The sequence below is a fragment of the Pristiophorus japonicus genome, chromosome 5 (assembly GCF_044704955.1).
Source record: "Pristiophorus japonicus isolate sPriJap1 chromosome 5, sPriJap1.hap1, whole genome shotgun sequence".
Classification (NCBI taxonomy): domain Eukaryota; kingdom Metazoa; phylum Chordata; class Chondrichthyes; family Pristiophoridae; genus Pristiophorus; species Pristiophorus japonicus.
Genome location: NC_091981.1, coordinates 3805839 through 3820218, shown reverse-complemented (window position 1 = coordinate 3820218; position 14380 = coordinate 3805839). Strand labels below are relative to the sequence as shown.

At 49.2% G+C, this 14380-nt stretch overlaps 1 protein-coding gene across 1 annotated transcript in view; it reads right to left on the bottom strand.

The window, feature by feature from the left end:
* Positions 1 to 391: 391 nt before the first annotated feature.
* Positions 392 to 14380, bottom strand: part of tmem42a (transmembrane protein 42a) — a 14719-nt gene continuing 730 nt past the window's right edge. The window contains exons 2-3 of the mRNA XM_070880313.1: positions 10215 to 10358; positions 392 to 6151 (exon numbers count right to left, since the gene is read on the bottom strand). Coding sequence (XP_070736414.1) covers positions 6008 to 6151; positions 10215 to 10358 — 288 coding nt within the window. The 3' untranslated portion in view covers positions 392 to 6007. The remainder of the gene's footprint in view (positions 6152 to 10214; positions 10359 to 14380) is intronic.

The window sequence follows — 14380 nt, the reverse complement described above, 5'->3', positions numbered from 1 at the left end:
CGGTCAACCCACGTTAAAAAAATCCACACACAGGCATCTTCCACCCTTCAGGATGTAGTTCGGGACCTGGAATATTAGGTCCTTCATTGAAACACCTGTGAACTCATCCTTTTTTGGCGTGGAAGCAAGTCATCCTCGATACAAGAGACTGCCTGTGATGATGATGTCCCCAGTCTTGTGTCGAATGGGACGAGAGCCACTAGATCGAGCAGGCTGGGCACCCTCTGCACACTGCCTCGCCAGCCATATCGACAAGGTGATCACTAAATTATTCACATTTTTGGTGATTAGAACCTGTAGCCGATTAACCAGGAGAAGCCCTGGTTTTACAGTCACGCTGCAAGACAGAAATGGGTGCCGCTTTCAGAATATCTAAAAAATTGTACATGAATCTTCTGCAGACACCAAGGTTTTATTTAGCAATCAGACTCAATACGACTAAACCTTTGCTGACAAAGGAGACTCGAGCGCAAACACAGACTCCTCGGAGACTCGGTAAGATGATTACACAAGATTTCAGTCAGAAAGTGTTCAGTTCAATTAAGGTAACAAATTCAGAATGAATTTTTAAGCTAATTGAAATTCTTATTGAAAGAACACAAAAGAGCCAACCTTCACGAGAGTGCACATCTCTCTAATGCATGTAATTAGGCTTGACCAACACTTGGGTGATTCAGGCAATGGGTGTAATGGAGAGCAGGGAGTGAACACAGAACTGTAATTTCATCTGCAGACTCAGGCTACATCACCGGAGTTGTGATCAACATCTGAACGCAGAGATGAAATGACAGCCTTGAAGTTACTCCTGGACAGAGTCTAAAAATTATAGCCAGACCTTTCAGGAGTGAAATTAGGAAACATTTCTACACACAAAGGGTGGGGAGGTTTGGAACTCTTTTCTGCAATGTTCATGACAGCCATTGTTCAGTATTGGGTATAATTTCTTGCCAATTGTTTGTACCATACCGACCCCTGGCATTGTGCTCCGAGTTATGGGCAAATAGATGATGGTGTTCCCATAAAATAATTAGCAATTGTTAAGTGAACAGTTAACTAAAGAGAAAAGACTTGCATTTATATAGCGCCTTTCATGACCTCAGGATGTCCCAAAGCACTTTACAGCCAATGAAGTAACTATCGCTAACATTTCCCAGTTCTCACGAAGGGTCATCGACCTGAAACATTAACTGTTTCTCTCTCCACAGATGCTTCCCAACCTGCTGAGTGTTTCTGCTTTTATAATAAATAACTTGTATTTATATAGCGCCTTTAACGTAGTAAAACGTCCCGAGGCGCTTCACAGGAGTGTTACAGACAAACAGATACATTTGACACCGAGCTACAGTAGGATTTGACCACAGGTGATCAAAAGCTTGTTTAAAGAGGTAGGTTTTAACGAGCGTCTTAAAGGAGAAAAGGGAGATAGCGAGGCAGAGGTTTAGGGAGGGAGTTCCAGAGCTTGGGGCCCAGGCAACAGAAGGCACGGCCACCGATGGTGGAGCGATTATAATCAGGGATGCTCAGGAGGGCAGAATTAGAGGAGTGCAGACATCTCGGGGGGTTGTGGGGCTGGAGGAGATTACAGAGATAGGGAGGGGCGAGGGCCATGGAGGGATTTGTAAACAAGGATGAGAATTTTGAAATCAAGGCGCTGTTTAACCAGGACCCAATGTAGGTCAGCGAGCACAGGGGGTGATGGGTGAGCGGGACTCGGTGTGAGTTAGGACACGGGGCAGCGAGCACAGGGGGTGATGGGTGAGTGGGACTCGGTGCGAGTTAGGACACGGGGCAGCGAGCACAGGGGGTGATGGGTGAGCGGGACTCGGTGCGAGTTAGGACACGGGGCAGCGAGCACAGGGGGTGATGAGTGAGCGGGACTGGGTGCGGGTTAGTACATGGGCTGCTGAGTTTTGGATGACTTCAACACGTTTACGTAGTTTGGAATGTGGAAGGCTGAATATAACACCGAATGCTGTGCTGGGAAGAGGAAGTGTGTGTGTTATTGCATTTACTGTTACACTATGGGGACAGAGTCAGTGTGTAGATGTTGTGAACAGTTTGCGTAGTTTGAATGTACGCTATTCACAATATGATTACCATAAAAGCCTCCTTGCTGTGGCCTGGCAGCAGTCAGCCTCTACAGTTCTTTAATCTGGGTTCTCCTTCCCCCGTTGTTGTGTGAACATTGTTATGGATTATATTCCAGTGAGGTGCCAGTGACATTTAATTGGCGATAAAGCTGACATGGGATGATGTGACACTTTGATGAAGGCAGAGTGCACAATAGAGAGTTACCACTACCAGGAACAAGGAAATGGTTCCTGAGGGAAGGGCTATTGGGATCATGTTACAGCTTTGTGGTTCTCGTTAGTAGGCTGATGCTTTAAACTGGAGCTTCCTGTTTCTGAGTCAGGCCCTGAAAATAGAACTGGAGAAATGCCACTCAGCCCATGCAGCACTCTGATTGAAGTCTATAACCTTCCTATCCACAACTCCCAGCCCCTCGCCTCCCTCTGCCTTCAAAATCATTAGTGTATGTCGACACGTTCTTCCTCCCCTCCAGAGGACTCCTTGAATCCTTCTCATTGCTGTTTGTGGGACCTTGCTGTGCAGAATGGCTGCTGCATTTCCCCAGATAACAAAATAACTGCACAAAGTAATTTAGTGGATGTGAAACATGTTGAGTTATGTTACTGGACCAGTAATCCTGAGCCCTGGTCTAATGATCCAGAGTCCAAATCCCACCATGGCAGCTGGGGAATTTAAATTCAGTGAATTAAATAAATCTGGAATAAAAAGCCAAGTGTCAGTAATGGTGACCATGTAACTACTGGATTGTCGTAAAAACCCGTCTGGTTCACCGATGCCCCTTTAGGGAAGGAAATCTGCCGCCCTTACCCGGTCTGGCCGGTATGTGACTCCAGACCCACAGCAATGTGGTTGGCTCTTAACTGCCCTCTGAAATGGCCCAGCGAGACACTCGGTTATACCAAACCGCTCCGACAGCACTGTGGGAGCACCTTCAACACACGACTGCAGCGGCTCACCACCACCTTCTTCAAGGGCGATTAGGGATGGGCAATAAATGCCGGCCTTGCCAGCGATGCCCACATCCCATGAAAGAATACATTTTTTAAAAAGCATGTTGAGACATTTCTGAGCAGTGTGGCCAGGTGCTATATCAACGCAAGTTCTTTCTCTGAACGTAGCAGGATGGTATTTGGCTGCGGAGCACCAACGCGTGACAGAATTCACCCCACTCAGCTGGATAATTGGGTTCTCTCTCTCGTCGATCTCGAACGTAGTGCTGCAAAACTAGCAGCCCCCCGGAAGCCCCAACAGGTCGTTGATGCCTCAAGTTTTCTATAGGCCTTTCCGTGTGGGTCATAGGCAATGTCCCTTGAAGCTGCGAGGCCGTGCGGTGCTGTGGAACCCCCACGTGTGCGGAATTTCGAATGGGCCACGAACCCCCCCCCAAAGAATTATGGGCAACATTGGTTTTGGGGGTCAGCGACCAGTGTTTCTGGGCTTGGCTCTGTCTCGCTCGCTGATGGGCACTCCCAAAGCTTAATATTTTGTAAATATTGTAAACAGTTCAAAGGTACAGACTTTTGAAACAACTGTTAACATATCACACCTTTGTGACACTTTTTAATCACTATTGCTTTAGCAGCAAACAGAACAACATTGTAAACACAGCTAAGTTTACTTCATGATATTTACTTCATGATATAATGTAAAATTGCAGAGGTGCCGTACGCGGATACACACGTGTCCCACAGTACAAGAACAATACGCTTCATCTAGTCTTTGAATTAGATGCTAGGTTTTCCTTACATTTCGAATCACTTGCCTCTCCACAATATTCCCTCAGTCCCATTTCACAACGTTGTACGAAATCTTGTGGCATGTTTAGTCACGGACGTGCTGAGCTTTTTATGCTTTGCGTCCTTCTGTCTTGTGCAAGTTGCAACTTAGAAATTCTCGCTTGCACCGTCATCCATTTCTGGAGTATCTATTCAGATGAATGCACCAATAGAATGCAACGCACAATTAAAAATATTGCAGCTTGTAACATTGTGCAAACATTTCATCAAATGCCAAGATGAAGCGGTGAGAATGTGGAACTCGCTACCACAGGGCGTAATTGAGGAGAATCGCATCGATGCACTTAAGGGGAGGCTGGATAAACACATAAGGGGGAAGGGAATAGGCTGTGGTGATGGGGTGAGATGAGATGGGGTGGGAGGAGACTCGTGTGGGGCAGAAACATCAGCACGGATCTGATGGGCCGAATGGCCTGTTTCCGTGCTATAAATACTGTGTAATCAATATTACTGCAGGATGACTCCAAACACATCAGTCCCGCACGCGACAGGTTTTGGGTCTCGGCCCAGATATTGTCTCGGGTACAGATAACGACTCCTCTAAGTAGTCCTGCATTTAGGAGTGTGTCCGTACTGTTCGATATCTAATGGCACTGTAGTGTAACCCAGTGCTGTAACAGGACCTGCTGTGGCCTGAAATGGTTGTCAATCATTCAAATGTCTTGACCATGATCGAACAAACTCTGTACGTGGATTTAGTTTGTGTACTGAAACTATTCAGCTCATGTTACGGAAACCTAGTGAAAATCAGAACTATTCCAGCTCTGTAGAAGGCGGCTTGCATTTCTATAGCGCCTTTCACGACCACCAGACGTCCCAAAGCACTTTACAGCCAATTAAGTATTTCTGAAGTGTAGTCACTGTTGTAATGTAGGAAACGCAGCAGCCAATTTGCGCACAGCAAGCTCCCACACACAGTAATATGATAATGACCAGATAATCTGTTTTAGTGATGTTGATTGAGGGATAAATATTGGCCCCAGGACACCGGAGAGAACTCCCCTGCTCTTCTTTGAAATGGTGCCATGGGATCTTTTACATCCACCTGAGAGAGCAGACGGGACCTCGGTTTAATGCCTCATCCAAAAGACGGCACCTCAGACAGTGCAGCACTCCCTCAGCACTACACTGGAGTGTCAGCTTAGATTTTTAGATTTGGAAATACAAGCCTCAATTTTTGCAGCGATGTGTACTGAACCTACTTCTCCAAGTGCAACTGAAACGATGGGACTTCCCCAATCTCCTGCTGTAAGATTGACAGAACTCCCGGAGAAACTGCGGGGACACCCATTGACCATCTCCTGCAGGGTTTATACCAATCATCCCTCAAAGGTACAGCAGGGGAAGCGGGAGGGCCCCGCTGGAAATTCCGGGCACAAATCTCTACTTGAAGGGTCCGTGATGTGGTTTCCTTGCAGTTATAGTATTGGGTTGAAATGTTGTGGGAGTGATGATTCTTCAAAGCTTCGTGAACAGCAAACCTCCATTTGAAGTTTTGTCTCTTGTTAGACAGAAGTGGATTCAAATCCCAACGCATCAGATAACCTCCATTTTAGCTGTTTCGAAAACGAACTGGATAAATATTTGGTTGGGAATGGGTCTGAGTTAGAGAGAGGGACAGCTGCACACTCTGGAACTCAGTGATTCCTGTACTGATGTAACGAAGGAAATGTCATCGCTGGAACGTAACCAGCCAGGGTTGAAGGATTGATAGCCCAGAGTTTTGCTCCATAACTTCTGACGATCAAGAAGAAATTCTGCAGGATTTTCATCCAGGGAATGAAATGGATGGAGGGAATGCCCGTGATCTGTGGAAGGAACCAGCTTGATGCACTGACGGACTTTTCTTATTCTGTACGAGTTTTTATGGAGGCTCCTCCAGGCATTGGAGAAATAGGGACAGTCCTGTCCTCATCATCTCAACCTTACATTGCTTCCGATTACCAAATGGGGAGGAAGGCAAGCTTCTACCTTCTTTCCGCAAAAGATGTCAAGTGACCATTGCTGTACACGGAGAGAACCAGAAGGGAGACACTCACCGGGCTGGGCTCTCAACTTTCAGTTCATTTATTTCCGGTTTCCCAGCATTAGCAGTGATGCCCAGAACCCCCAGATGCAGTTTATTCCTCCTTTTTGTGGGCGTCACTGTGGTCCTTCAGTTCCCGAGCGGTGTGAAGCAGCAACAATCCACACAAGGTCATCGTGATCCCAATCCACCAAGACAGCTCGTGAACTTCTCCAAACAGCAGTTTGCCCAGGAAAGCCTGAAATATTAAAAACATGCATTTCTATAGCGCCTTTCATAACCACCGGACGTCCCAAAGCGCTTTACAGCCAATGAAGTACTTTTGGAGTGTAGTCACTGTTGTAATGTGGGAAACACAGCAGCCAATTTGCGCACAGCAAGCTCCCACAAACAGCAATGTGATAATGAGCAGATAATCTGTTTTAGTGATGTTGGTTGAGGGATAAATATTGGCCCCAGGACACCGGGGAGAACTCCCCCGCTCTTCCTCAAAATAGTGTCGTGGGATCTTTTACGTCCACCTGAGAGAGCAGACGGGGCCTCGGTTTAACGTCATATCTGAAAGATGGCACCTCAGACAGTGCTGCACTCCCTCAGTACTGCCCCTCCGACAGTGCAGAACTCCCTCAGTACTGCCCCTCCAACAGTGCAATGCTCCCTCAGTACTGCCCCTCCGACAGTGCGACACTCCCTCAGTACTGCCCCTCCGACAGTGCGACACTCCCTCAGTACTGCCCCTCCGACAGTGCGGCGCTCCCTCAGTACTGCCCCTCCGACAGTGCGACACTCCCTCAGTACTGCCCCTCCGACAGTGCGGCGCTCCCTCAGTACTGCCCCTCCGACAGTGCAGCACTCCCTCAGCACAGCCCCTCCGACAGTGCGGCGCTCCCTCAGCACTGCCCCCCCCTCAGCACTGCCCCTCCGACAGTGCGGCACTCCCTCAGTACTGCACTGGGAGTGTCAGCCTAGATTTTTGTGCTGAAGTCCCTGGAGCGAGACTTGAACCCACAACCTTCTGACCCAGAGGCGAGGGTGCTGCCCACTGAGCCACAGCTGACATGCCAAGAGGCCATTAATAGTATGTTTTGAGATTGGAAAATATAGAGACATGCTTTCTCTGCTAGCTCACAATACAATCCCCATCGGTGCTTTTATGGGGGGAAATAATATGAATAGTTGTATATCCAAGTAGTGGCCAGTAACGGCTCCCAGAAATCCATCTGTTTGACTATAAAACGGAAAAATATGAACCTCGTCACTAATCAGCTTACATGAATAATTTCTGAATATTATACATTTACATTTAACTAGCTGCAGGAGATAAACTTATTCGAAATGCAAAAAGGGTCATGTCCCCTCATGCCCCCTCCAAGCTCGTCTCACCAACAAAACCCACCTCCTGTCCCTTGACCCCAACTCCACTGAATTGCTCAACATCTTTCCCTTGCTCTGATGCGAGCGGTCATTGGAAATACCCCTCTTCAGGACTGTCCTCTGCCATAATCAACATCTTCTTCAAAAAAATACCCTCGACCCCTTGTTCCACGCAAACTACTGCCCGATCTCCAACTTATCCTTCCTCTCCAAAGTCCATGAACATGTTGTCACCCCCCAAATCCGTGCCCATCTTTCTTGCTACATCCTTTTTGAATTGATCCAATCAGGCCACAGCACCAAACCGGCCCTAACCAAAGTCACAAAGAACACTGTGCTTCCTCAACCGTTGACAACATTTATAAACAGACAGTACACGATAATGCACTGTTACCAAATGAGCGAACAGATTTCAAAAATACAAGATGTCTACAAATACAACAGGTTCCACAACTTTTGATTCACCCCATCGGTACATGTCCATTTCTGCCTGGCCATCTAGATGGTGGGGAAATTGGAAGAAAAGCCATTCTGTGCTATCCTCACTTGCAGTTACTATGAGCAATGTCAGCACAGGACTGGGAGTACACAAGCTGCCTCCTCCCCCATCTAGGCCTGTCGCATATAGCACAAGCGAAAGCTTGAGATATGCAAAGTGGGAGGAATGGACACCAACTGTTGACGATAAAAGCGAAGTCAGGAATACACAAGTAGCGAGAATGTAGCATCATCACATGGTGCGGGAGCAGTGGATGCCTGATTGGAGAGACTGAAACAGAAAGTTGCGGAGGGATGGATGGACATGAATCTGGGAGGCAGGAACTGCCAGTTGGTTAAGGACATTGAAGAGGAAAGATGAATTGGAGATGGGACAATAGTTTGCAAGGACACAAAGGTTGAGTGTTGGTATCTGTGGAAGGGATGGAAAGAGCAGTTTTCAAAGTCCATCTTTTCTATTTAATTATGTTTCCTACAAAGGTTTCAGCCACTAAATTATTTTTCTGTAACCATCAAACACCATTGCCTTGGTTCAAACAGTCAGTATTGAATCGGGCGATTCTCTCACATTCTATGCATTAAGGGAGTGTTTCGCATTATAACTGCAGCATCAGAGAGAAAGGGTTTCACTCTGCACTGTTGTTGCTGCCCGAGTCCAGAATCCACATCACCCAACACCAGAGCAAGTTGGGGAGTTCCTGGGCCTTGGTTTGAGCCTCAATGCCAATTTTATACTTTACAAGTTTGGTGTTAAGAAAAACATAAGAAATAGGAGCAGGAGTCGGCCATACGGCCCCTCGAGCCTGCTCCGCCATTTAATACGATCATGGCTGATCCGATCATGGACTCAGCTCCACTTCCCTGCCTGCTCCCCATAACCCCTTATCAGTTAAGAAACTGTCTATTTCTGTCTTAAATTTATTCAATGTCCCAGCTTCCACAGCTCTCTGAGTTCCACAGATTTACAAAACTCAGAGAAGAAATTCCTCCTCATCTCAGTTTTAAATGGGTGGCCCCTTATTCTAAGATTATGCCCCCTAGTTCTAGTCTCCCCCATCAGTGGAAACATGCTCTCTGCATCCACCTTGTCAAGCCCCCTCATAATCTTATACGTTTCGATAAAATCACCTCTCATTCTTCTGAATTCCAATGAGTAGAGGCCCAACTTACTCAACCTTTCCTCATAAGTCAACCCCCTCATCCCCAGAATCAACCTTGTGAACCTTCTATTATCTGAATGGTGACAGATTAGGAAAAGATACGGTGCAACGAGACCTGGGTGTCATGGTACATCAGTCATTGAAGGTTGGCATGCAGGTACAGCAGAGGCAGTTAAGAAAGCAAATGGCATGTTGGCCTTCATAGCGAGGGGATTTGAGTACAGGGGCAGGGAGGTGTTGCTACAGTTGTACAGGGCCTTGGTGAGGCCACACCTGGAGTATTGTGTACAGTTTTGGTCTCCTAACTTGAGGAAGGACATTCTTGCTATTGAGGGAGTGCAGCGAAGGTTCACCAGACTGATTCCCGGGATGGCGGGACTGACATATCAAGAAAGACTGGATCAACTGGGCTTGTATTCACTGGAGTTCAGAAGAATGAGAGGGGATGTCATAGAAATGTTTAAAATTCTGACGGGTTTAGACAGGTTAGATGCAGGAAGAATGTTCCCAATGTTGGGGAAGTCCAGAACCAGGGGTCAGAGTCCAAGGATAAGGGGTAAGCAAGCCATTTAGGACCGAGATGAGGAGAAACTTCTTCACCCAGAGAGTGGTGAACCTATGGAATTCTCTACCACAGAAAGTTGAGGCCAATTCACTAAATATATTCAAAAAGGAGTTAGATGTAGTCCTTACTACTAGGGGGATCAAGGGGTATGGTGAGAAAGCAGGATTGGGGTACTGAAGTTGCATGTTCAGCCATGAACTCATTGAATGGCGGTGCAGGCTAGAAGGGCCGAATGGCCTACTCCTGCACCTATTTTCTATGTTTCTCTGATGTATATCCTTTCGTAAATATGGAAACCAAAACTGCACAGAGTATTCCAGGTGTGACCTCACCAATACCCTGTATAACTGTAGCAAGACTTCCCTGCTTTTATACTCCATCCCCTTTGCAATAAAGGCGAAGATTCCATTAGCCTTCCTGATCACTTGCTGTACCTGCATACTATCCTTTTGTGTTTCATGCACAATGTGAAGCCAAAATCACTTTGCACCTCTGTGGACTTTGGGAGTGTAAATGAGCCCGGGCGGTCTTGTGTGTGTATACAGAACAGCCCCCCTCCCCCCCACCACCTCGAGTGTTCATCCAGTGCTCCAGCTTTGCTGACTATGATTACTTTATGGCATTTAGACAAGCACTCTACAAGGGTGAACACAACAGTGCTCAGAAACCCAAGCTGCTGCAATGAACCAGCCGACTGTACGTACCGATGAGAGGAAGTTGGAAGCGATGGTTGTCAAGGATGCTCTTGCTGATGACGAATATCGCAGTGCTTTGGCAAAAAACGTCCACATCAAAGCGTTAAAAAGGAATACCAGTCCACCACAGCCTAACCGAAGCACTACGTGCAGCTGCAAGGCAGTAACAGATCAACATTTGAATAAAAATCCAGACTCATCGTTCAATACACCTCAAATTTAATATCAATGCAAACCACAAGCTCTAATGCCCGTCTGCCATGGATAACACAGTCAAAGCCCAATCCTGCTTAACCTGACGTCCACACTTCAGTATTTCCAGCAGTGAGTCACTGGAGCATCAACCCTTACTAATTCCACCCAACCCGGGGTACCCACGTCAACAATGGCAGCCCTGCTGGTGACTGACTGAGCGCAGATATTCCTGAGAGTAGCGGAGGAGGGCCTTCAGGACTCGGAGGCAATGGTACGGAATTTGTGGCAGGGACCGAAGGCAACAGCTTTGGTCTTCCCGATGTGGTGGCAAAAACAGGAAGGCAGATTATTACCTGAATGGTGACAGATTAGTAAAAGGGGAGGTGCAACGAGACCTGGGTGTCATGGTGCATCAGTCATTGAAAGTTGGTATACAGGTACAGCAGGCAGTTAAGAAAGCAAATGGCATGTTGGCCTTCATAGTGAGAGGATTTGAGTATAGGAGCAGGGAGGTCTTACTGCAGCTGTACAGGGCCTTGGTGAAGCCACACCTGGAATATTGTGTTCAGTTTTGGTCTCCTAATCTGAGGAAGGACGTTCTTGCTATTGAGGGAGTGCAGCGAAGGTTCACCAGACTGATTCCCGGGATGGCTGGACTGACATATGAAGAAAGACTGGATCGACTGGGCCTTTATTCACTGGAGTTTAGAAGGATGAGAGGGGATCTCAGAGAAACATATAAAATTCTGACGGGACTGGACAGGTTAGATGCAGGAAGGATGTTCCCGATGTTGAGGAAGTCCAGAACCAGGGGTCACAGTCTAAGGATAAGGGGTAAGCCATTTAGGATCGAGATGAGGAGAAACTTCTTCACTCAGAGAATTGTGAACCTGTGGAATTCCCTACCGCAGAGAGTTGTTGATGCCAGTTCATTAGATATATTCAAGAGGGAGTTAGATGTGGCCCTTACGGCTAAAGGGATCACGTGGTATGGGAAGAAAGCAGGAGTGGGGTACTGAGGTGAATTATCAGCCATGATCTTATTGAATGGTGGTGCAGGCTCGAAGGGCCAAATGGCCTACTCCTGCACCTATCTTCCATGTTTCTATGTAACTTCAGGAAACTGGTTCGCCCAACAGTGGGGAAGAGACAAGCTCGTCTAAACACACAGGATCAGTGGAAGGGGGGATGGTCAGGAGAGGAAAGCTGGCTGTGTCAGCGTACACGTGGCATTGGATGCCGTGGCTTCAGATGAGATAGGTAAGGGGCAGAGCAGGACAGGATGTGGGATGTTAAAATGATTCAATGAGCAGCCCGTCTCTGGCCCAGCAAACAGAGCTTTCACCACACAAACCGCCCAAATACACTCCCACCCCCTCCCCCAAATACACCCCCACCCCCTCTCCCAAATACACCCCCACCCCCTCCCCCAAATACACCCCCACCCCCAAATATACCCCCACCCCTCCCCCAAATACACCCCCACCTATCCCAACCACTCCCCCAAATACACCCCCACCCCTCACCCACTCCCCCAAATACACCCCCACCCCTCCCCCAAATACACTCCCACCCCTCCCACCCATTCCCCCAAATACACTCCCACCCACTCCCCCAAATACACCCCCCCATCCCATTCCCCCAAATACACCCCCACCCCCTCCCCCAAATACACCCTCACCCCTCCCAACCACGCCCCCAAATACACCTCCACCCACTCCCCCAAATACACTCCCACCCCTCCCACACATTCCCCAAATACACCTCCATCCCTCCCACCCACTCCCCCAAATACACCCCCGCCCCTCCCACCCACACCCCCACCCCTCCCACCCACTCCCCCAAATACACCCCCACCCCCCCATCCCATTCCCCCAAATACACCCCCACCCTCCCCCAAATACACCCCCACCCCTTCCACCCACACTCCCAAATACACCCCCACCCCTCCCACCCACTCCCCCAAATACACCCCCACCCCCCCATCCCATTCCCCCAAATACACCCCCACCCTCCCCCAAATACACCCCCACCCCTCCCACCCACTCCCCCAAATACACCCCCACCCCTCCCACCCACTCCCCCAAATATACCCCCACCCACTTCCCCCAAATACACCCCCACCCACTCCCCCAAATACAACCCCACCCTCCCACCCACTCCCCCAAATACCCCAACCCTCCCACTTACTCCCCCAAATACACCCCCACCCACTCCCCCAAATACAACCCCAACCCTCCCACCCACTCCCCCAAATACAATCCCAACCCTCCCACTCACTCCCCCAAATACCCTCCCACGCACTCCCCCAAATACCCCACCACTCCTCTATTCCCCATTCCCTCTCTCCCTCCCTCTATTTCCCATTCCCTCTCTCTCTCTCCCTCCCTCTCTATTCCCCATTCCCTCTCTCTCCCTCCCTCTATTTCCCATTCCCTCTCTCTCCCTCCCTCTATTCCCCATTCCCTCTCTCCCTCCCTCTATTCCCCATTCCCTCTCTCTCCCTCCCTCTATTCCCCATTCCCTCTCCCTCCCTCTATTTCCCATTCCCTCTCTCTCCCACCCTCTATTCCCCATTCCCTCTCTCCCTCCCTCTATTCCCCCTCTCTCCCTCCCACTATTTCCCATTCCCTCTTTCTTCCTCCCTCTATTCCCCATTCCCCATTCCCTCTACCTCCCTCTATTCCCCATTCCCTCTCTCCCTCTATTCCCCATTCCCTCTCTCCCTCCCTCTATTCCCCATTCCCTCTCTCTATTCCCCAAACCCTCTCTCTCTCCCTCCCTCTATTCCCCATTCCCTCTCTCTCCCTCCCTCTATTCCCCATTCCCTCTCTCTCCCTCCCTCTACCATTCCCTCCCTCTATTCCCCATTCCCTCTCTCTCCCTCCCTCTATTCCCCATTCCCTCTCTCTCCCTCCCTCTATTCCCCATTCCCTCCCTCTATTCCCAATTCCCTCTATTCCCCATCCCCTCTCTCCCTCTATTCCCCATTCCCTCTATTCCCCATTCCCTCTCTCTCCCTCCCTCTATTCCCCATTCCCTCTCTCCCTCTATTCCCCATTCCCTCTCTCCCTCCCTCTATTCCCATTCCCTCTCTCCTTCCCTCCCTCTATTCCCCATTCCCTCTCTCCCTCCCTCTATTTACCAGTCCCTCTCTCTCCCTCCCTCTACTCCCATTCCCTCTCTCTCCCTCCCTCTATTCCCCATTCCCTCTCTCCCTCCCTCTATTCCCTCTCTCCCTCCCTCTATTCCATATTCCCTCTCTCCCTCCCTTTTTTTCCCCATTCCCTCTCTATTCCCCATTCCCTCTCTCCCTCCCTCTATTCCCCATTCCCTCCCTCTATTCCCCATTCCCTCTCTCCCTCCCTCTATTCCCCATTCCCTCTCCCCCTCCCTCTATTCCCCATTCCCTCTCCCCCTCCCTCTATTCCCCATTCCCTCTCTCTCCCTCCCTCTATTCCCCATTCCCTCTCTCTCCCTCCCTCTATTCCCCATTCCCTCCCTCCCTCTATTCCCCATTCCCTCTCTCTCCCTCCCTCTATTCCCCATTCCCTCTCTCTCCCTCCCTCTATTCCCCATTCCCTCTCTCTCCCTCCCTCTATTCCCCATTCCCTCTATTTCCCATTCCCTCTCTCTCTCCCTCTATTCCTCATTCCCTCTCTCCCCCTCCCTCTATTCCCCATCTCCCTCCCTCTATTCCCCATTCCCTCTCTCCCTCCCTCTATTCCCCATTCCCTCCCTCTATTCCCCATTCCCTCTCTCTCCATCCCTCTACTCCCCATTCCCTCTCTCCCTCCCTTCCCCATTCCCTCTCCCTCCCTTCCCCATTCCCTCTCCCTCTATTCCCCATTCCTCTCTCCCTCCCTCTATTCCCCATTCCCTCTCTCCCTCCCTCTATTCCCCATTCCCTCTCTCTCCCTCCCTTCCCCATTCCCTCTCTCTCCCTCTATTCCCCATTCCCTCTCTCTCCCTCCCTCTAT